Raw genomic sequence first — 23,187 nt, 5'->3', positions numbered from 1 at the left:
ATGTGACTGGGGTTGGAGGTATGAGAAATTCTTTTCCTTAGATTCTCTCACAGTCATTAATAAATCAAATTTTTGGGAACTGGAAGATAGTTTTTTCTTTTCAAGGTGGGTATAACACATTTGTTCCTCATATGAAGTTGCTAGTCAGTAGATAGGAGCTGTGCATGAAGATATGGTGGTTTCGTGGCCAGGCGTGGTGACATATTTAATGCCTGTAATCCCAGGGCCTGGGAAGGCTGAGACAGGAGGATCAAGAGTTCAAGGTCTGTCTCAGCAATATAGCAAGGCCCTAAGCAACTTAGCAAGACCCTGGGGATGTGGCTCACGGTTAAGTGCCACTGGGTTCACTCTATGATATAAAATAATAATACTAATAACAGTGGTTCCTGGCAGTTGGGACTAATGCCTTTGATATCTGATTAGCATGAAAGAATGGGGGAAACAGTGAGATGCAAAGATAAATGAAACTGTTGTGTACTTCATCATTTAGAACAAACCATACCAGCTTTGGCTAGTGATTCTGTAGTTACTGCCGTTTAAAAGAATTTTTTTGGTCTCCTGGTCTTAAGGGTAGTTTGTAGATTATAAATGAAATGTCTAGGGTATAATTCAGTTTTGCCAACAAAACACATAACACAATAGATTCCTACTCTTTCATTAATTCTGCCTACATCAGTGGTCTTTTTTTTTTCCTTTACATTTTCACATGCAGATATTTTGTTTTCTTTGTTTGCTTGTCTGTCTTTATCTAGTTCTGTCTTCTATCTAGAATGATTTTTCTGCTTTCTTCCCTAACTTTAGATGATAGCTCAAAACCAGGTATTCAGAAATAGTTAGATTGTTTCATACTAGAACAAATAAGGCTGATCCCAGACAAAAAATCAAAAGAAGTATCGAATATATTGTGTTTAAGAGTAGTGAGGAAGCTTGGCAGAAGAATCAAAACAGTGGAGATAATTTAGGGAGTAAAAGTGGCCTGTATTGTGTACTCTCAAGCAAGTCTTGAGCAGGAAGATTGGAAATAATAATAGGTAACATTTATTGATCACATCCAATGTGCCCTATAGTCTTCCAAGTATTTGATGTCCATTTACTCATTTAATTCACGCCGATTTCTGAGATAAATGCTATTATTGGCCTGAGTTTATGGATGAATGAATATTTCCCTCCTTACAGCTCATCTCCCCTTCCTGTGGTATGTTTATAGTGTGAATGAAGCCTCAAAAGAACATAACTAGTGTCATTGAATCAGAATATTCCTTTTATATGTAGCTTTATGTTGGTCATGTGACCTGCAGAAAAATACAGGAAACCATTTACTTCATTTAGGACTTTACAGAAAAGGGATTATTATTTAAAAACAAATATATTTAAACAGGTTTCTATAGAGAAGAAAACTTACATACTTTCAATTTTATTTGCTAATGATGTTGAAATTGATCACCAGTCTTTCTGTTCTCTTTGCATTGAACTCAGATGTCCTAAATACTACACTACATTTTTCTATTAAAAAACTACATTTACAGGTGAAAAGTGTAATTACTTAAAGGCAGGTCATTAGCTCAGAACTTTGAGCTTAGCAAATTTGACTGTCTTCTCTAAAGCAGTTGAATATCTCAAATGATGATTATTTCAGCAAGTATCTTTAATGAATAAGAATTACAGGTATGAAAAATTTTTTCTTTCCTGAAATGTTAATAATATATCAGTAGTTATGTTAGAACTTATTAACCTTAGAGTATTCGTCTCTAGTTATAAAATTTTAGTTATAAATTTATGATGATGAAATTTATAAAGTACATTTCTAATTGATATTAGAGTTACTTTTCTAAATGCTTTTACTGGTTGTTATAGCCTGTCCCTTAAGAAGAGAATTATTTTATAGTAAAAGGCACAAAACAATATTTGGGATCATAGACATCTTTCTAAAAATATGTATTTATTTATTTATTTATTTATTTATTTATTTATTTATTTTTAGTTGTAGGTGGACACCTTTATTTTATTTTTATGTAGTGCTGAGGATCAAACCCAGTGCCTCACACATGCTAGGCAAGCACTCTACCTTTGAGCCTCAACCCTAGCCCATCATAGACATCTTAATGTTAATTATTCCAATAACTTAACATGATCCCATCTACCAGTTTCTTAGTAAAATGGAGAATTATAACAATTTACATCACTAACCTCCATTGCAGTGATACTCAGAGGACTCAGTTTCCCCAGTGGAAATGCCAGCAATACCAGTTAAACATACTTAATGGCTTTTATTTTTAATTGCTACATAAAACTAACTTATTATAATACCCATATTGAAAATGATTAGCATGGTAATTTTTTTTAAGAGTATAAGATCTTTGATAACATTTTAATAGTAAGCTGAAAAGAAAATAACTGTGTGTTTTGCTGGGGATCAAACTCAGGGCCTCATACATGCTAGGCAAGCACTCTACCCAGCCCCCAAAATATTTTATATTTTTAGGTGTTTTCTGGCCCATTTGTTTTAGTTTTTTCAAATTGAATTTAAAATGATCAAATGCTTAGAAATAAAAATCAGTTGTAATGGATAAATTTATTTCAATGCTTCATTAATATAATATCCATGTTTAGACTAACAATGTTTTTTCATTAAACATGTTATTCTTAAAACAATTATTTATCCATATGCTCCATTAAAACAATGAAGTTATATATACTTTATACAGTCTCATCTTTATTTATATTGTTTAGATAATTGAGATAATCACACAGTCTTTAACCTCAAACGTATTTGATCAATCTTTTGTTCAAGTTTTATTCAGTTCAACTTGTTTAACAAATTAATTTTAACTTATTGTAATGTACTACCAATTATAATAGTATGCAAAAAAAGGCCTTAGCCACTTTGTCATCATCACATCATTGTTATTTTAGTGGTGCTGGATATTGAACCCAGTGCTTTGTGCATACTGAGCACATTCTCTACCACTGAACTATATACACTTTTTCCTTTTATAGCCCTAACTTTTTTAAAAAAAATTTTTAGTTATAGATGGACAAGATACCTTGATTTCATTTCTACTTTTATGTGGTGCTGAGGATCGAACCCAGTGCCTCACGCTTGCTAAGCAAGTGCTCTCCAACTGAGCTACAACCCAGCCCCTATATTCCTAATTTTAAAAATGCATAGGCACTTCATAAAGAGGAAGAGTCTTTGCCATTGACTAGCCATGAGAGAACGTTTTAAGAAATGACATTTTTGTCCTATTAGATATCTTCATTTTTGTCCATGAAATTTAAAAGTCAGTGTAGTTATTGCTTGTATTAAATATACTATTTCTTATAGTTACTGAGCCTTCATCAATTAACTCTTGATTAATGGCATTTCAGGTCAGGTTGGCTGACCTACTTATGTGCATTAAAATTGAATTTAGTATATAATATCAATATTTTTTGATGCTTAAATTCTCTAAATAATATTTTTAGTCATCAGTTTATGAAACAAAGGTCATTTAGAAAAGCTAGCTGAGGGCTGGGGATGTGACTCAAGCGGTAGCGCGCTCGCCTGGCATGCATGCGGCCCGGGTTCGATCCTCAGCACCACATACAAACGGAGATGTTGTGCCTGCCGAAAAACTAAAAAATAAATATTAAAAAAAAAATTCATTCTCTCTCTCTCTCTCCCTCCACTCTCTCTTTAAAAAAAAAAAAGAAAGAAAGAAAAAGAAAAGCTAGCTGTTACATTGTTGATTATTTTACAAGATTTTTCTAGATGGTATATACCTTTGTTATAACATATTGTTAATAAGTTATAATAAGCATTGTTTAGGAGTCAGGAGGTTTATAAAGTATAGTTAATTGCTGAGCAGTGTTTATGGAGGTTTTTAAGAATATATTCTTCAAAATTCTAGATTATTTCTGAGATTTTATTGCTTCTAGAGTAACTTAATTGTAATACATATCGAAGTGACATTATTATGGATTTTCATTATAGAAAAAGGTTCTTTTCACTTTTAAGTCCTATTATAATAAATATTAATGTATATTTTATATGTGTGTGTATGTATACATATATGTATATATATCCTGCTTTTTCTTTTTAAGGAGTAATTCTTTATGTCTTTTAAATTGTATTTAGCAAAGAGTACATTCCTTAAATGCTCTTGCTTTTTGATAGAGAAATACATGTCTTTATTCATTTTTAACCATTTAATAAATCTTTTGTTTAATAGCCTGCATTTTACTTTTACCTTGATATGAGGTCCAATTTACTATTATGTCATAAAATGTACATTGGTTTAGATTTACATTTTAATTATTATAATCATGCAAAATCTTTCAGATTTCATCATTTTAAGTATAAAATAATGAGTATTTATTTTGTTTTCAAGATTAAAAAATGAAGTGCCCATTAAGGAACAAGAATCTGTGTCTAAGGTAAAGTTTGTTTCATTTTTTTCCTTAATGGTTTAGACTTTTGAAAATATTGTTGGTGTGATTTTTTTAAAAAATTAAATTTCAAAATGCATATGTCAGCAACAATATTGGCATGTAATAGGAAAAAATAGATTTAAAATTTTTCATCTTATAAAAATACCTAATTTTAAGTAAAATGTTAAGGTTTTTTCATTTTGACAAACATGTATTTCACTTGCATAATGTTAGTTTACTATTGTGTAATAGATATAAATTTATGAAGTAAAAATCCTGAAATAATTAAAACGTCAATCACTTGGCACACTGGAAAATTAGTAGTTTCAGATGATTTTATATTCTGGGACATTTCCAAATTTTTCATTTCTTGATGTTGCTCTCCATTTCTGTCATATTCCCTTTACTTGTTATATCTTATGTTGTGGGCCTGCTGGCAGTTAATTCTTCCAAGGCTTTTTGTTTAATAAAAATCTTTCATTTGGAAAGATATTTTATGGTAGGTACAGAATTTCCAATTTTGTTTTTGTTTTTTCTTTCAAACAGTTGGTTTAAATAATGTTATTGTCTTCTAGCTTGCATATTTTCTGATGTGATGTCTTTCTATAATTATTGTCTTTATCTTTTTGTAATATGTGATTTTTCTTTGCAAACTCTCAAGATTAAGTTATCAACCAGTATGAACATGACATGTCTTAAGTCTGTTTTGTTTGTTTGCTTTTTTATGTTTATCTATTTGTGTCTTTAACTGTTTTTGGCATTTATCCTAATTGGTATTTTCTGAACCAACTCTTATCTACTACTTCTGGAGTTTCAATTTCACATATGTTAAACCATTTAATGTTAGCACTGTTCTTAAATGCCTGGTTTTGATTTCCACTCCCCAACTGACTCTTTTTTTTTTTAATCTTCAAATTTATTGATTAATTTTTTTATTTGTGCCAGGTATACAGATGAGTCCATCAAAGACATTTTTAACTTCTATAATGATAAATTTGTTTGTTATTATTTCTAGGACTTGATTTGATTTTTCTTAGAATTTCTGACCCTTTATTGAAAATCCTATCCTGATTATGCATATTGACCCTTCTTCTACTAAAGCATTTAACATATTAACTGTAGTAATTTAAAATTTTATGTCTGATAATTCTAGAATCTGGATCATGTCTACCTTTGTGTTCTTAGAGGTATTTTTCACCTTGCTTTTCTGTATGTTGTATCATGTTTGGTGGAAAGCCAGACACTATGTGTGAGACCGAGGTAAAGAGTATGTGTATGTGGAAATGTGCATACCTTTTCTTATGTTAGGCCTTTAGTGTAGAGTTTGCGGCTGTCTAGGAAGGCGTTCACCTGAATTTTGGTTTTCTCATTGCTATGATTACCTCAAGACAACTACAGGTTCAATTCATGTAGTAATTCCTTATGTTGAGGATGGGGATTTTTTTCTCAGTGTTCTTGCTCCATACTCAGCTTTTGACTTTCGCGTGAAACTGAGCCTCCAGGAGTGTCGTTATCTACACTCTTGCATTTCTTCCAACAGTACTGCTGGTGCTTGTTACTTAGTGTTTGCTAGCCAATATAAGGTGGTAGGGAGTAGGGTAATGTTCTCTTTTATGATTTGTCTGACTCATAAATTGACTCTCACTATATAAATTAAATATATTTAGCTAAATGTGTTAGTTAAACATAAACATTTTCAATGTACATTAATTTTTTTTCTCAAATATTGTGTCTAAAAAGCCAAGTGGTACAATGTTCAGAAGAAAATGTGTGAAGAAATTGATCAAAACTACAGGGGCAGTAACAGGTCTGTCTAGAAAAACAGTGTTTATCTACTAAAAATGATGAAGTTCTTAACATTAAAACCCTTAGACAAAATTACTATGAAATTCAGAGTTACAATTAAGAATTTTCTTTGAATTATAAAAAAGAAAGAAAATGATATGTTAGAAATTTCAAAAGCTTGAGAACATACTAGTTGCACAAGGAAAAGAAAACACTGACTGAATGTTGTGGTATACACCTGTAATCCCAGCAACGCAGGAGGCTGAAGCAGGAGGATTACAAATTTGAGGCCAGTCTCAACAACCTTAACAAGACTCTCAAACAAAGTAGTCAGACTCTTTCTCAAACTAAAAAATAAAAAGGGATGGGGATGTAGCTCAGTGGAAAAACCTGAGGGTTCAATTCCCAGTACCCAAAAAAAAAAGAAAAAAAAAGATAATTTTGAAGTAAATTTTAATCCTTCATTGTGACCAAAATAAAAGTGATTTTAATAGAGTGTGGATCTAGCTAAGCTCATTTAGATTTTGAAAATCTGTTTAAGATGGGCAAAGATTTGCAGAAGATTAATCTTTTTAAAGTGTTCCATTAGTGAATTCATTATCATGATCTCCTCATGTATACTTAAAACTTCTTGCTTTATTGCGTTTTCATTCATACTTTTTTTTTTTTTTCGCCTCCATTGGTCCCAGGAATCAACCCAGGAGCACTTAATACTGAGCCACATGCCTAGCCCCTTTTTGTATTTTATTAGAGACAGGGTCTCCTTGAATTGCATAGAGCTTTGCTAAGTTGATGAGGCTGGCTTTGAACTCACAATCCTCTTGCCTAAGCCTCCCAAGTAACTAAATTGAAGATTTTTTAAAAATATATTTAAACTGATAATAGATGATGCCTTATAGAATATGATAAAATATGTGTGAGTGGTTCTAGATATATATTTTATGCAAAAATAGTTTACCTCTTAAGAGTACACAAGAAATTATTGAAAGTCTGATGTAAGACTATTTCTAATTTATTTGAACTTTTATAAGATTTATTGTAATGATATGCATAATCATACAAAGGAATCTGTCTTATTTGTCTAAGAAAATTCAAAACATTTATAATGCTATTAGAAAATTATGTTAAATCTGAAATACTATTGAGAATAAAAGGAAAATACTTTATGTAATCAATCATAAATAAATGTATCTGATTATTAGCTATATTTACATTAAGAATAATGTCATGACAAAAAAAGAAAGTTTTGTTGATTTGATTGAAACAAAAGAAATAATTAGAAAATTTTATCCCAATAAAACTTAAAAAAAATCTAGATATGATCTGGTTTATGAAATTACTAATTAATTAGAAAGAGATGATATTTGCCGGGCACGGTGGCTCACACCTATAATCCCAGTGGCTTGGGAGGCTGAGGCAGGAGGATTCCAAGTTCAAAGCCAGCCTCAGCAACTTAACAAGGCTAGGGCAATTCAGAGATTCCCTGTCTCTAAATAAAATATAAAATAGGGCTGGGGGTGTGGCTCAGTGGTTGAGTGCTCCTGAGTTCAACTACTGAGCCCAAGCCCCAGCCCAAAAGCATCTTGATTATAAAATACCATGCAAACTATTTTTACAGTATGAAATTTGAATCAAATGGAATAATTTGAAGCTCTCTAGTGAAAATACAATGAGTGTACATAAAACTGCACATTTTGTGAAAGGCTGTCTCTCTCTGCTTACAAAAAATGACAGAAAGCAATTTTGAAAGTATATTCAATAAATGCAAAACATTAGCCACAGATGAACATTCTTTCCAACTTTGAAAATAAATGAAAAAGTTAAGAAGTTGAAATATATGAATCACTGCATGAGAATATCAGTAGTTATGAGGAAAGTATTTATTAAATAGAAATTAAGATTACCAATGTTTTGAGAACTTGTTTGAAAGATTTTAGCACAGCTATGTGTATACCCTTGACCAAACCCGCAGCTTCTGGTAGGACACACGTGGAGTGGTAAGGGAGGAAGAAGACAACCATATAGTCACATGCCTGATTTTATATTTGAAATAAACATGGAAAATGAAGTGTTCTTTAGATTTCAAATTTTTATTTTTTTAAATATTTGGTTTTTAGCTTTTAGGTGGATACAATGTCTTTATTTTATTTTTATGTGATGCTGAGAATCGAACCTAGTGCCTCACACGTGCCAGATGAGCGCACTACTACTTGAGCCACATCCCCAGCCCCACTTTCAAATTTTTAAATTAGAGAATAGTTGTTTGCTGTAAATATATACAATTTACATAAAACGACCACTGATTTGGCACTTAAATTTTTTGATAATTTAATCTCTATTGAGGTTTGATCTTAAATAGTTTAAAGCAATATACCATATCCATGATTTGTAATATACAACTGACATTATGTTTTAAAACAACATTGGGCTTAGTGCAGTCTAATACAGATTTTGAAATGGTATTCTGAGATTTTAACAGTTGTATCCATAGTTGCATCTTGCAAAAGAAATGTCAGTAAGTTAACAATGTTAAAAATATTCAAAATTGTCCATTGGTCAAGAGAAATTGTCAAACATGGAAGTTTGCTCATTTGCAACAAGAGAAAACTTAGATTTTGAAAATATTTATTGATGTATTTACTTTCGATAAGGCCAAGAAAGTTAAATGATAATAAATCCTGATTTGATTAGAATATTTAACTTAAGCTAATGTTTTGGGTTTCAATTCAGGAACTTTTCAGTTTTTCAGTATTAGTTGACTAATGTTCTGAGAAACAATATTAAATACACAAAAACTTGTATATAGAGATATGCATTTTTTTCTTCCTCCTCAGACCCATGTGTGGCTTGACACAGCACTGATCCCAGCGCAGTTACATCACAGTTTTTGATACTATTGCATATACTGGATCAGTAAGTGTACTATGATCCTTTCCTTCCCTATATTTATTATTTTTCTGGTGTTAAAAATATGTATCCTGGCCCCCATCAGTCCAGGCTGGCCCCCAGTGACCTGTGGAAAAGTCCAGGCCCAGGCCTAGGACTGCCCCTCAGAGCCACGCAAGAGTCCAGGCCCAGGACTTTCCCCGGTGAACCACGCAGGGACCCAGGCCCAGGACCACACTCCCTGGCCCAATGACCTGCACAGGGGCCCAGGCCCAGGACCACCCCTGCATGGAGCAGACAACCAGGCTGTTGCGCCACATTTATCCAATGCATGGCTCCCTAGGCCCACCTCCATCTTGGGACACTGCAGCCATCACCAAAGCTCTCCCCACGTACTAGCCTCCACCTTGGGACAACAGAAAGGGCCTGGCAGCAGCTTCCCACCACAGCACTGCATGCCACAGCACTGTATCTCTTACCAGGCAGCCCAAAGTCATTGTAGGTCCTATCCTTTCAGCCCACCTCTGAAAGTGGTTGCCTCCATCTTGGGACACCCCCACTGCCATTCTGAGTTACCTCTGTTACTACTGCTACCATCTTTAGTTGTAGTAGCGTCTGTCTTGGGACACCAGCCATTGACTGAAAGCCCAACACCAAGGTACTTACAGGTTTGATGCTATCACTGCTGCCAACTACAATGTGGTGACTGCCATCTAGGGACAACAGTCAGGACCTGGAAGACTTATCATCAAGGTCATCAAGCTTGGTTATGCCAGAGGTATCCCTGTTAGGTGTGCTAATAGTCACCATCTTGTTGCAGACAGGAGAGAGCCTTGAGCAGGGTTGCCTCTTTCTTTTCTCCTGTTAAAAGCCAACTTCTTTTGATTCATGTTCACTCCTATGATCTAATACTTTTATATTCTCACCTCTTACCTTATACACCCTACACCCCCCACCCCATTTCTGTCTTTGTCCACCAATAGAAACTGTAGACCCTTTTGCAAACCTGTCTATATTGCAGATATTAATTGAACACATCATTTCTTTTATTGTGATAAAACTGTAATCATCTAAACAGAAACTATTTGGTTTAAAGCTGTATATCATTTGCATTGGGTGCTGTTATTATCCATCTCCCCATTAAAGGCAAGACACCAGAAACTTGCAAGGACACTATAAGATTATAGGATAGAAACTATAACACCTCAGATTTGCACTACTAGAGGAGAAGACACACAGAAAACATGAAAAGACAAGGGAAAAGGGTGCCCCAGACAAACCAAGATGATACAATAATAGAATCTGTTTTCAGTACAGTAGATGAAATGTTAGAATTATGTCAGAATGTACATAATTAAAATGATCTACATATCAAACAAAGAAATAAGAGCAAATACAGGTGACAATCCGTCACTCCAACAAAGAGCAAATACAGGTAGCAAAAGATTACTTCAAGAAAGATTTGCCGGCCGGGGGGGGGGGGGGGGACCTTGAAATGAAGGAAAAAATAAACCAAATAAAATTCAATAGAAAACATCACCAGTAGACTATATCACTTGGAAGACAGAACCTCAGACAATGAAGACAAAATATATAATCTTGAAAATAAAGTTGACCGCACAGTGAAGATGGTAAGAAACCATGAACAGAACCTCCAGGAATTATGGGATAGCATCAAAAGACCAAATCTAAGATTTATTGGGATAGAAGAAGGTACAGAGATACAAACCAAAGGAATGCACGCTGTCAATGAAATAAAAATTTTCCAAACATGAAGAATGAATTGGGAAATCAAATACAAAAGGCTTACAGGATACCAAATGTACAAAATTGCAACAGATCCACACAAAGACATATTATAATGAAAATGCCTAGCATACAGAATAAAGATAGAATTTTGAAAGCCACAAGAGAAAAGTTCCAGATTATATAAAGGGGAAAACCAATTCATATCTCAGCAGGTTTCCCAACCTAAACCCGCAAAGCTAGGAGATCCTGGAACAACATATACCAAGCTCTGAAAGAAAATGGGTGCCAATCAAGAATACTATATCCAGCAAAATTCAGCTCCAGATTTGATGATGAAATAAAAACCTTCCATGATAAACAAAAGTTAAAAGAATTTACAATGAGAAAACCTGCTCTACAAGATATTCTCAGCAAAATATTCCATAAGAAGGAAATGAAAGTCAGCAAAGGAAGTAACTACACTGAAGGAAAAGCCAACCAAAGGAGAAACCAAGTCAAATACAAAACCAAAAATAAACCATAATGACTGGGAATACAAACCATATTTCAATAATAACTTTGAATGTTAGTAGCAAAAACTCATCAACTAAAATACATAGACTAGTAGATTGGAAAAAAAAAAAGACCCAACAATATGCTGCCTTTAATAGACTCATTTTATTGGAAAAGATATCCACAGATCAAACATGAAAGGATGGAAAAAAACATACTCCTCATATGAACTGTGGAAACAGGCAGGGGTATATATCCTCATATCAGATAAAGTGGCCTTTAAACCAAAGTTAGTCAGAAGGGATAAAGAAGGAAATTTCATACTGCTTAAAGGAATCATATGTCAACAAGACATAACAATCATGTTTATGCCCCAAACAATGGAGCATCTACATATATCAAACAAACCCTTCTAAATTTCAAGAATCAAATAGAACCCATCACAATATTACTGGGTGACTTTTAACACACCTTTATCATCACTAGATAGATCTTCCAAACAAAACGAAACAAAGAAACTATAGAACTAGATGAAACTATAGAACTCAATAATACAATCAATAATTTAGATTTAACAGACATATATAGAGTATTTTATCAATCAATGAGTGAACATAGTTTTTTCTTAGCAGCACATGAATCCTTCTCTAAAATAGACCATATGGTATGCTACAAAGCAACTCTTAGCAAATACAAAAAGAAAAAGAAAAGAAAGAAAAAGAAATACTACCCTGCATTCTACCAGACCATAATGGAATGCAATTAGAAATCAATGATAAAGTGAAATATAGAAACTACTTCAATACCTGGAGACTAAATAATACACTATTGAATGATGCATGGATAGCAGAAGACATCATAAAAAAAATTTAGAGGTAAATGAGAACTCTGATACAATATGCCAAAATTTCTGGGACACTACAAAGAGGAAAGTTCATTGCATTGAGCTCATTTATAAAAACAATAAAAAGTTAACATGCAAAGCTCTAGAAAAAGAACAACAAATCAACAGCAAAAGTAGAAGACAGGAAATAAAGTCAGAGCTGAAATCAATGAAATTGACAAAAACGACAACAAAAAGCTGGTTCTTTGAAAAAATAAAATTGATAAACCTTAGCCACCCTAACAAAAAAGGAGAAAACTCAAAATTACTAAAATTCTTGATAAAATGGAAAATATCGCAGGATACTTTTGAAATACAGAAGATAATTGAAAACTATTTTGAAAATTTATACTTCAAGAAAATAGAAAATCTTGAAGACATCAACAAATTTATAGAGACATATGATCTTTCCAAACTAAATCATGAGGACATACACAAATAGATCAATTTTGAGGAATGAAATAGTAGATGCCATCAAAATCTACCAACAAAGAAAAGCCCAGAACCAGATGAATTCTTATCCGAGTTTTACAAGACCTACAAAGAAGAATTAATACCAATCCACCTCAAATTATTCCATGAAATAGAAAAGTCCTTCCAAACTCATTCTATGAGGCTAGTATCACCCTGATACCTAAGGCAAACAAAGACCCATCAAGGAAAGAAAACTTCAGACCAATGTCCCTGGAACATAGATATAAAAATTAATAAAATTCTGGCAAATCGCATACAAAAATATATTAAAAAGATAGTGCACCATAATCAAGTGGGATTCATCCCAGATATGCAAGCTGGGTTCAACATATGGAACTCAATAAACGTGATTTATCACATCAATAGACTTAAAAGATAAAAATCATATGATCATTTCAACAGATGCAGAAAATGCATTTGACAATACAACATCCTTTCATGTTTAAAACACTAGAACAACTAGGGGTATTAGGAACATACCTCAATATTGTAAAAGCTACCTATGATGAGCCAATGTCAGCATCATTCTAAACAGAAAAATTGGAAGCATTCCCTCTAAGAACTGGAACAAGATAGGGATTCCCTCTTTCACCACTTCTAATCAACATAGTTCTTGAAACTCAAGCCAGAGCAGTTAGACAGAAGAAATTAAAGGAATACGAATAGGAAAAGAAGAACTCAAACTTATCACTATTTGTTGACATCATGATTCTATACTTAGAGGATTCAAAAAACTCCACCAGAAAACTTCTAGAATTAATAAATGAATTCAGTAAAATAGAAGGATACAAAGCAATACCAGTAAATCAAATGCACTTTTATATACAAATGATAAACCCGCTGAGAAATTAGGAAAACTACCCCATTCACAATAGCCTCAAAAAAAAAAAAGAACAAAAAAACCTTGAGAATCAATTTTACAGAAGAGGTCAAAGATCTATACAATGAAAACATCAGAATACTAAAGAAAGAAATTGAAGAAGACCTTAGATGATAGAAAGATCTCCCATGTTCTTGGACAGGAAGAATTAATATCGTCAAAATGACCATATTATCAAAAGCATTGTACAGATTTAATGCAATTCCAATTGAAATCCCAGGAACATTCCTCATGGAAATGGAAAATGCAATCATAAAATTAATTTGGAAAAATAAGAGACCCAGAATAGCCAAAGCTAGCCTTAGTAAGAAGAGTGAAACAGGAAGCATTCTAATACCAGACCTTAAACTATACTACAGAGATATTGTAACAAAAACAGCATGGTATTGGCATCAAAGTAGATATATAGACCAATGGTACAGAATAAAAGACACAGAGACAAACCACATAAATACAGTTATCTCATACTAGACAAAGGTGCTGAAAACACATTAACAAAAAGATAGCCTCTTCAACAAATGGTGCTGGGGAAACTGGAAATCCATACGCAGTTAAATGAAATTAAACCACTCTCTCTCACCATCTACAAAAGTCAAAAGTGAATCGAGGACCTAGGAATTAGACTAGAGACACTGTGCCTAATAGAAGGAAACCTGGGCCCAAATCTTCATCATGTCCAATTAGGTCCTGACTTTCTTAACTTGACTCCTAAAGCACAAGAAATGAAATCAAGAATTAAATGGGATAGATTCAAACTAAGAAGCTTCTTTTCAGCAAAGGAAATAATGTGAAGAGAGAGCCCACAGAGTGGGAGAACATGTTTACTACATGCACATCAGTTAGAGCACTAATTTCCAAGACATATAGGGACTCAAAAAACACTAATAATAATAATAACAATAAATGGGCTAAGGAACAGAACAGACTCTTCTGAAAAGATCAACAAATACATGAAAAATGTTCAACATTAGAGAAATGCAAATCAAAACCACTCTCAAATTTTATCTCACTTCCAGTCAGAGTGGCAATTATCAAGAATACAAGCAGTATAAGTGTTGGCTAGAATGTAGGGAAAAGGTATACTCATACATTGCTGGTGGGGCTACAAATTGGTACAGCCACTATGGAAAGCAGTATAGGATTCCTCAGAAAACTTGGAATGGAACCACCATTTGACCCAGCTGTCCAACTCCTGGTCTATACCCAAAGGTGTTAGAATCAGCATACTATAGTGATGCAGCTACATCAATGTTTATAGCAGTTTAACTCACAATATCTAAACTGTGGAACCAGTAAATGAATGGGTAAAGAAATTGTGGTATATATACACAATGGAATATTACTTGACATTCAAAGAGAATAAAATCATGGCATTTGCAGGTAAATGGGTGGAGTTGGAGAACATCATGCTAAGCGTAGTAAGCCAATCCCCCCAAAACACAGGCTGAATGTTCTCTCTGATGAGTGGATGCTGATCCATAATGGACAGGGGGGCATGGGGAAATGGAGGAAATGTGATTGAACAAAGGCGGGGAGGGGTGAGAGGGGACATGGTGGCAGGAAAGATGGTGGAATGAGGCGGACATCATTACCTTAGGTACATGTGTGGCTGCACATAGGATACAATGCTACATCGTGTACAACCAGAGAAATGAAAAGTGCTCCATTTGTGCACAGTGAATTAAAGTGCATTCTGCTATCATATATACTTAATTAGAATAAATAAATGAATTTTTTTTAAATATCCTTTTTTGCAGGACTGGGGTTGTGGCTCAGCAGTAGAGCGCTTGCCTAGCACATGCGAGGTGCTGTGTTCCATCCTCAGCACCACATAAAAATAAATGAAAGTATTGTGTCCAACTATTTAAAAGCTAATTTTTTTAAAAAAAACTTTTTTTTGCTCATTTTAAAAATTTTCTGTTCATATAATGCTTTTTTAAAATTACAATTTTTCTAATATTTGAAAATATTTTTTTCAAAGTTTTTACACACAGAGAAATTTTGAAGAGGTCTGGAGTTCTCCAATCCTTGCTCCAGTTTAAACTAGTTGCTCTTTAAGCCTGATGCGTTTTCCTTTGCCACTCTGTGGCGTTGGATATTCTGTTTCCTAAAGCATAAATTCTTCTTTTCTTGGTTTCCTTGTTGTTTGTTGGATTGTGTGTTCTACCAGCTTTCCCAGAAGCAGAGCATCTTCTTTTACAGTCTTTGCACTTCTAAAAATATATTTACTTAAATGGTATTTTGGCTAATGTGGATAGATAACTATTTTTCTATGCAGTTTTAAAGTGGTATTCCACTTTCACCCAGTATTTTTGATAAGTCTTATAGCAATTTTTGTTCTTTTTCTTGGTGTTTAGGTTACTTTGCTCTTTTTAGAAACCGTAATGATTATATTTATACCAGTGTTTGGAAATTTCGTGATGTTTGCTCATTAGGTATATTTGACAAACCTGCATTTGAAGACTTCTGTTTTTAGAAAGTTTCCTTTTGTTATTTCTTTGTTACTGTCATGTGCTTGCTCACTCATGAGCTCTGTGTCAGTTTTACTGCATTGGATCACCTGCATCAACTCCTTTCAGTGTATGGTATTTTCTTTTCTTGCTTGCTTATCTCTTTTCATTGCAATATTTATAATTTTGAAGAGCTCTTTAGTCATTTATTCTCAGTTTGTTCTGTTTTTGGAGGTTTTCTTATTGTTTAATAGGTACAATAACATAACTCTCTAATAATAGTAAGTATATAGATACATTTTTTTCTTTTGTCCCCAGCAACATCTCTCATGTATTCAGACCTCTTTCTTTGTTCCTTTTTTGTTTATTTTGGTCTTTCTCATGTTAGCAGATGTCTTGTAGTGTGTTGATTACTTTCCACATATGATAAAGAGTGAGGCTCAAAAGTCCATTGAAAATGTTGTGTTTAGATGGAGACAGGGATGCCTTGCATAGCCATATAGGTGTGTACTGCAGAACTTCCGAAGGTACTTTTTACATATACCCATTTGTACTTAAAAAATAATCTGTATTTACCATGTTAGAAATTTTTTAAATGGCTATTGATTGATTTAATGTAATAGCAATAAACCCAGTGTATGTTAACAAATAACATTTTTTATTTCTGAAAAATAGCTATTTCTCCCAAACAAAAGAAATTTAGAAGAATGGTATTGTTTTATACTCATTCATGAATATCTTTTTAGTGTCTGTCTTAGTAGAAGAAAACTAGATTCTTATATTTCTGAATTTGGTATAATGTGATATGCTGTTTTGGTAGAAATATCTGAAAAACATCCAGCTTCACCCAGTACTTGAAATCTTTTCAGATAATTGTGATTATTTTCCTCTGGTACTACACCAGCACTAGACAAGTGAAATCTTTTTGTTTGTTGCAGTGTACAATCTGACTCTGCATCATTGAATTTCTTTATACTTTGTACATCAAAATCTATTGGTCTGTTTTAAACTTTGAATGGATTTTTTTTACCATGTGTAATTTTGTAACATTATGCATTGGTCATTTGAAAAATATTGGTTCATTGAATTATTTGGATATCCCAAATGCTGACATGTTATGTTATAGAATATCAAGAAATCACATTCATTAATATTAGTGATATTAACTAACCATTATTAGTGAAATAATTAACCATCAGTGGTGGGTGTGAATTTTTCCAAAGTATTATTATTAGCAAATACTGTCAGTTATTTCTTTTCCTCCTCCCACCCCCTGTGGATGCATCTTGTTATTAAAATTCAGTTTTATTTTACTAGTTTTTTGTTCCACTGTAATTATAGCTGATATTTGAAAGAGATTTAAGGTCAATAGGTATTGATATCACTGGATAACTGCTTCTTGAATTTGATCCAGAAATTTTTGATTCACTGAAATCCTTATGGGTTGATATTTTTACAAATTCTAGTTTTATTATGAGAATTATTCTAACACTTTTTCTAATAATAATAAGTATTCTAATTTCTATTATGAGAATTAATCTAGTTGAGATTAAAAAATTGTTTTCCTATTTCTTTGTGGTATTCAGAATTTCTTTGTTGGATACTTAAGTTCCTTTTATCCAGAATGTTTAGTCTTATAAAAATACTTTTCTTTAAGTTTAGCCATGAATGTAAAAGTAAAGTATTGTGAATCATTTCAGGAATTTGCAAGATCTAATGTGGCTGAAAAAAAAACAGAATCATCAAATTCTGAAAGGTAAATATAAGGAAAAACTGAATCTCTTTTAATTTAAGCATATAAAATTACATGTAAACCACATTATTTCATAGTTAACTGACAAAGGGCTGTATAGCCTTTTGTATATATTAATGGTTTCAATAATGATTTTGTTGAAATTTTTATTTCAACAAAAATATTCCAGATTCTTGGTTTTTAAATCTTATTAACATGTACAGTACATTTAATAAGTTGTAAAATCTTTTAAAAAGTACTTAATAATACTTATATTACTAAGTAACTAAATGTTAATAAATTTTAGCTATCCCTATTAAATGAAAACAGTTATAAGATCCTACAGGTTATAACACTGGACAATTATTGCAAATAAGAAATCTTAAAATGTTTTCAAAAACCTATATATAGCTAAAAATTTGAAAATTCAGAGGTTGAGGTTTTTAAAATTTCAGTGCTTAGGTAGATCTCTATGAAACACAACATGTTTCATAGTCCTTTTAAGCATTCTAATTAGAACTTTATTCAGGGTTCTAGATTAAGTATTTTACCCTTTTCTTTATTTATTCTGTGTTTTACAATGGATTAATCGTTAGTCTGTTGAGATTAATTAATTTCTTGTCCCCAAAAATGTAAATCACTGAATAAGGCCTTATGAAAGTATATATTGAACTTTAGTAGTAAAGTTATCTAGCCTTATCTTCATCTATCAAATTTCCTTGCGTTCTGGAGTAGTTAGGTGGTGCATGTGATGTAATTGACCAGTAAAATCTAAGAAAATGAACTAATAATGATTGAAATTAATAAGGTGGTTTAATGTAAAAAAATTAAAAAACAGAATCTTTCTGATAGATCAGTGATTATAAAACATACTGAACAAAAAGCTCATTCACAATAGTAACAAAAATGAGAAATGTGTATAAAACAAAGCAAAAGTTTACTGAGATAACTTGCATGATGGATGATTTGCCAAATTAATTTGTAGATTTAATCAGTATTAAGTTGAATATCTCAGTGAGCCTTGGTTTGGAAACTGGCAAACTTAAAATAAGATTTATATTTTTCCATTTATTAATACCATAATGTATTTTATTATTTCTCCATGTTAGATACTAATTTGTGTGTTTACTATTTTAAGCACGATTTTAATGATCATTTTTGTGCAAATAAATGTCCTTTATGTTTTTAAACTATGAAATTTATGAATAGTAACAGAAAATAGGTGATTTGCTCTACCTAATAAAGTACATTGTTAATCTGTTGTTAAGAATGTGTGGTATTGGCCCCAAAATAATCTAAAAACAGATCAATGGAACAGCATAAATTTTAGAAAAATAGCTTTATGGATATATTAATTCAATAAATGATAAATGACTATTTGAAAATGTTGCTAGGATATTGGCATAATTCATTGGGAAAAAGTCTGAGTTGCAGGTAGTTTAAATCTGTACACACAAAGATAGGCCTATGTTGTATATATGTATATGTTTTTTTCAGGCATTTTTTTAAAATTGAGCTAGTGAAAAATTAGGGACATGTTGGTCAATGCATATCTGATTTTGCATAGGAAAAGACATTTTAAGCATAAGAGAATACAAAAACCAGTACAGAAAAAGATATTTTTTTCAAATATATTCCTCATGCTAGGTGCTCTGACAAATTAATAACAACACTTAAATTTTAACTAAAAACAGGCCAGGGTCTTAAACAGATGAAGTAATGACAGCTGAGACTAAAATCAGCTGATAGACTACCTGAGTGTCTTTTTAACATGTCTCCAAAGTTTCTCTCAGTCTTGCTTAAAAAAGTGGCCTCCTCCTAAATTGTAACCTCCCATCAAAGACAGGGGATCTGCATATGTTTTCCTTTTCAGTTAGCAAAGATGCCTTGATTTTTTTTTTTCTCTTAGCAAACGTCTTTATTTTGATGGTGCTCAAATATATTGTTTTATGAAGAAAAAGATAATAAATGACTTTCTCTTTTTCAGTAAGCAAGATAAAGCTTCTTCACCAGAAGAAAACAATGGATGTGATACAAATTTATTTGAAGATTCATTAGCAACAAAAAGTGAAGAAAACACAACAGTTTCAGATAAAGAAAATAATAACTGTCTTGCAGGCAAGGAAACTGGCTCAAAGAAAATCTTCAGTTATGATTCAAATATTGATGCAGATAAAATGGAGAAAGAAAAACAAAGACAGCACATTTGTCAGGAAATGGAATTGAAAATGGGCCAAAGTTCAGAAAACATAATTTCAAGTGATCAGATTAAAGATCACAACTCCAGTGAAGCTAGGTTTTCTTCAAAGAATATTAAGGATTTGTGGTTACCATCAGGTGATGTTAGCATTGATCAGTTTTTGAGAAAAAGAGATGAATCAGAATCTGTTAGTTCTGATGTTAGTGAGCAAGGCAGTGTTCATTTGGAACCTTTGACACCATCAGAGGTACTTGAGTATGAAAGTACAGAGATTCTTCAGAAAAATGGTGATTCTTCTGCCAACACTGATGAAGTAGTATCTGATCAAACAAATGACATTCCTGGAGAAGATAGTCCAAGCACAAGAGAGACAACAGTAGACTTGGCAGATGAAAAAGAACAAAGTTGAAATAATTTAGTCATTCTAAGTTGTAGCACACCAACAGAAAGAGCATTTGGAACAGTGCAATCAGGTGAGCTCAGTAGTGCTGTGGTAGAGTTCAGAAATAAGAAAATGTGAGGGAGGTCATTCATACGCTTCATATGTATGTTCAATCTAAGTTATTAAATCAGTTCACCAACTACAGCATGCATGGTATGGATTTCCAAGTTTTTAAAAACACGAACAGGATTTTAATGACAGCTAAGTGTGAGATCAAAGGCTATGTTTTTGAAGAAATAGGACTTGGTTGTAGATATGAATGGATTTATGAGAATATTAGTTATATTATTAAAATTTTTCAAACTTTCAGTCCTAAGCTTAAAATTCTTATTATCTGTATAACCTTTTAAGTTACTTTTAAAGAAAGAGATTTGGAAATCATGTACTTTTCAGAGTAATAGATTTTAAATAATGGCTGATTGGCATTGTTAATAAAGGCTTTAAGTATAATGCTGGCAAATGGAGCATGCTTAGAGTGCTAAATTAATCTAATGAGAATTTGGATGAACACAAACTTAATTTTGAATTCAGTGTAACATTCCAGTCTGTCAGAAGCATGTAAACAGAATTTTTGAATCTGTGTACCTCCATAACAAGTGTTAGCCTGCCAGGCTGTAAGCTTACCTTTAATTAAACTTTCAGTGAAAGTGGAATTATAAAATATAAATTTATATTTGTGCTTTTGGTCAGTATGTAAGCTGTGCAAAAATCCCTTGATGTACTAGTTGTATAAAGTAGAAATTCATCGTTGAAACTCCTGTAGCTACTATCCTTTTAATATTGTTTTAATATCTTCCTTAGAAATAGACCCATAAAAATGGTCTGGAAGCCAAACCAAAGTATGGTATAATGTAGATAATGTAAAGCAGTAAACTGAAAACATGTGCTGACATGTATTCAGTCATGTTTAAGTGACTTTTTCTTAATTATAAAATAGAAACTTCAAACGGGACCTAAAAGAATGATATAGAAGACTGGTTTGGGGAAAGTAGCCTAATTTACCCATAAGTTGGCTGCTAAATTGATTTTTCAGTTTTTTATCATCTAGAACATAATAGATATAGAATAATATGAAGAATAATAGTTTGCTTTAAGTACTAATAAACTTTATTTAAATGCTACATTTTTACTTCTTAAAATGTGCTTTGAATTCTTAAATTTTGTTTCACTGAATGTTAAATGTTTTAAGCGGCTATTAAAATTCTGTTGTATAGTAGTTTTTGAGTAAATATTTGCAATAAAAACCTGTCCCTAAATCATTTTACTTTTCAGATCAATGCTTGATTCGGATTACTTTTGGTGCTGTTAGAAATTGTATACTCATTCAAAGAAATTTGTTATTAGAATTCCATTCTGTAGTCTTCACCTGGCATGATTTATTTTAAATCAGAAATTAAAATACAAGGGATAATATTGCCAATATTTACAGAGAATAGTTGCTTTATAAATCCTTTTACTTAAAGAGAAATACAATTTAATATTGTACATTTTTAAATATGCTCAGACTAAATAGGCAAAATATATAATTGTATTATTTTCTTGAATATTTGATGAAGAACTAATATTTCATCTTTCCTGCTCACAAGAAAAGACAGGGAAACCCATTAACTGTCATCTTTTAACTTGTTGAAACAGAAATCTATAGCAGGGAAAATTTGGGGAATAATATAAACGATAGAGGAGTAGGGAGTAGAAAAATGTCTTTGTAAGAACCACTTTCTCAGTTTTATTTAATTTGTTGCCAAGCCTATCACCTTATGCCACAAAACTCTATAGAAATTTGTGCCAAATTAAGTCTGTAAGTAACACCAAAATCCCTTTTGAGATTTGGGTAATTTCTACCCCCTTCCACCATATACCTTTAGAGTAGTGATATTCAAAGTAGCTGGTCAATGAAATGATTTTTACCAACGACTAAGAAAAGGAATCTGTATCTGACTGTCTTTTATTGAGAAAGTCTGGCAATGAAAAATAAAGTTGAAATAAGCATTGAACTTGGTAGCATAATTGGTTTACATTCTTACACAATCTCTTTGTCTAATCCCCAATCAGGAACTAACACATCAAATAAACAAACTAAATCTTTGAGTAGTGATCAGTGAATAGTGGTTAGCAAACTTTTTCTCCTCAAGACCAGATAATAAATAATTGTGGGTCATGTGGTGATAGTTGTACAACTCTGCCATGTAGCATGAAATCAGCCTATGAATAATATGTAAATAATAAGCCTGTTTATATTCCAGTAAAACTTTATTTGTAAAACAGGATGTTGCTGGATTTGGCCCAGACCATAACCGAGCTTTCGAGTACTTAGACACCTTCAATGTGGTTATGAAGGCCAGTGAGATTAGGCACACTAGTGAGTTTGCCTAAGATTATCCAAGATGGCTCATAGTTCTCTGTTACCTAATAATAGAATTATGATTGAACATAAGTGCAGTTTCATGATATTAAGACATGTTATGTTCATTTTATGGAACTATACATTTAATTTATATTGAAAATCTGAGTACCTTTTTTATTTGTGTTATTTCTTCTCCTTTGCCTCTCCAATGTTTTAGGGAAGAAATTATAAGATTTTTTTGTTTGTTTGTTTTGTTTTTTACCCCATGAATTTGTAAAGAGCTATTATAGACATTTGTTAAGAGGACCTGACAAAGAATGAGTTGCTTTGTTTGGTCTCTAAGTAAACAGATAAGGAAACCAAATATCTGGGAAATTATTTGGCTAAGGTTACAAAGCCAAGATTTGCCCAATTTGATCTGATTCTGAAATTATTGTTTTCCCACCACACCTATAATTCC

The 23,187-nt window shown here is 32.4% G+C and overlaps 1 protein-coding gene across 1 annotated transcript in view; it reads left to right on the top strand.

Annotated features, from left to right (window-relative positions):
- The window catches only part of Znf280d (zinc finger protein 280D), a 112,268-nt gene extending 89,891 nt beyond the window's left edge, over positions 1-22,377 (top strand). The window contains 3 exon segments of the mRNA XM_076850833.2: positions 4,371-4,416; positions 17,710-17,765; positions 19,729-22,377. Of these exon segments, the coding sequence (XP_076706948.2) occupies positions 4,371-4,416; positions 17,710-17,765; positions 19,729-20,350 (724 nt within the window). The 3' untranslated portion in view covers positions 20,351-22,377.
- The last annotated feature ends 810 nt before the right edge of the window (positions 22,378-23,187 follow it).

This window comes from Callospermophilus lateralis, chromosome 3 (genome assembly GCF_048772815.1).
Source record: "Callospermophilus lateralis isolate mCalLat2 chromosome 3, mCalLat2.hap1, whole genome shotgun sequence".
Taxonomy (NCBI): domain Eukaryota; kingdom Metazoa; phylum Chordata; class Mammalia; order Rodentia; family Sciuridae; genus Callospermophilus; species Callospermophilus lateralis.
Note: the sequence above shows the minus strand (reverse complement) of the source record. Positions and strands in the feature narration are given on the sequence as shown.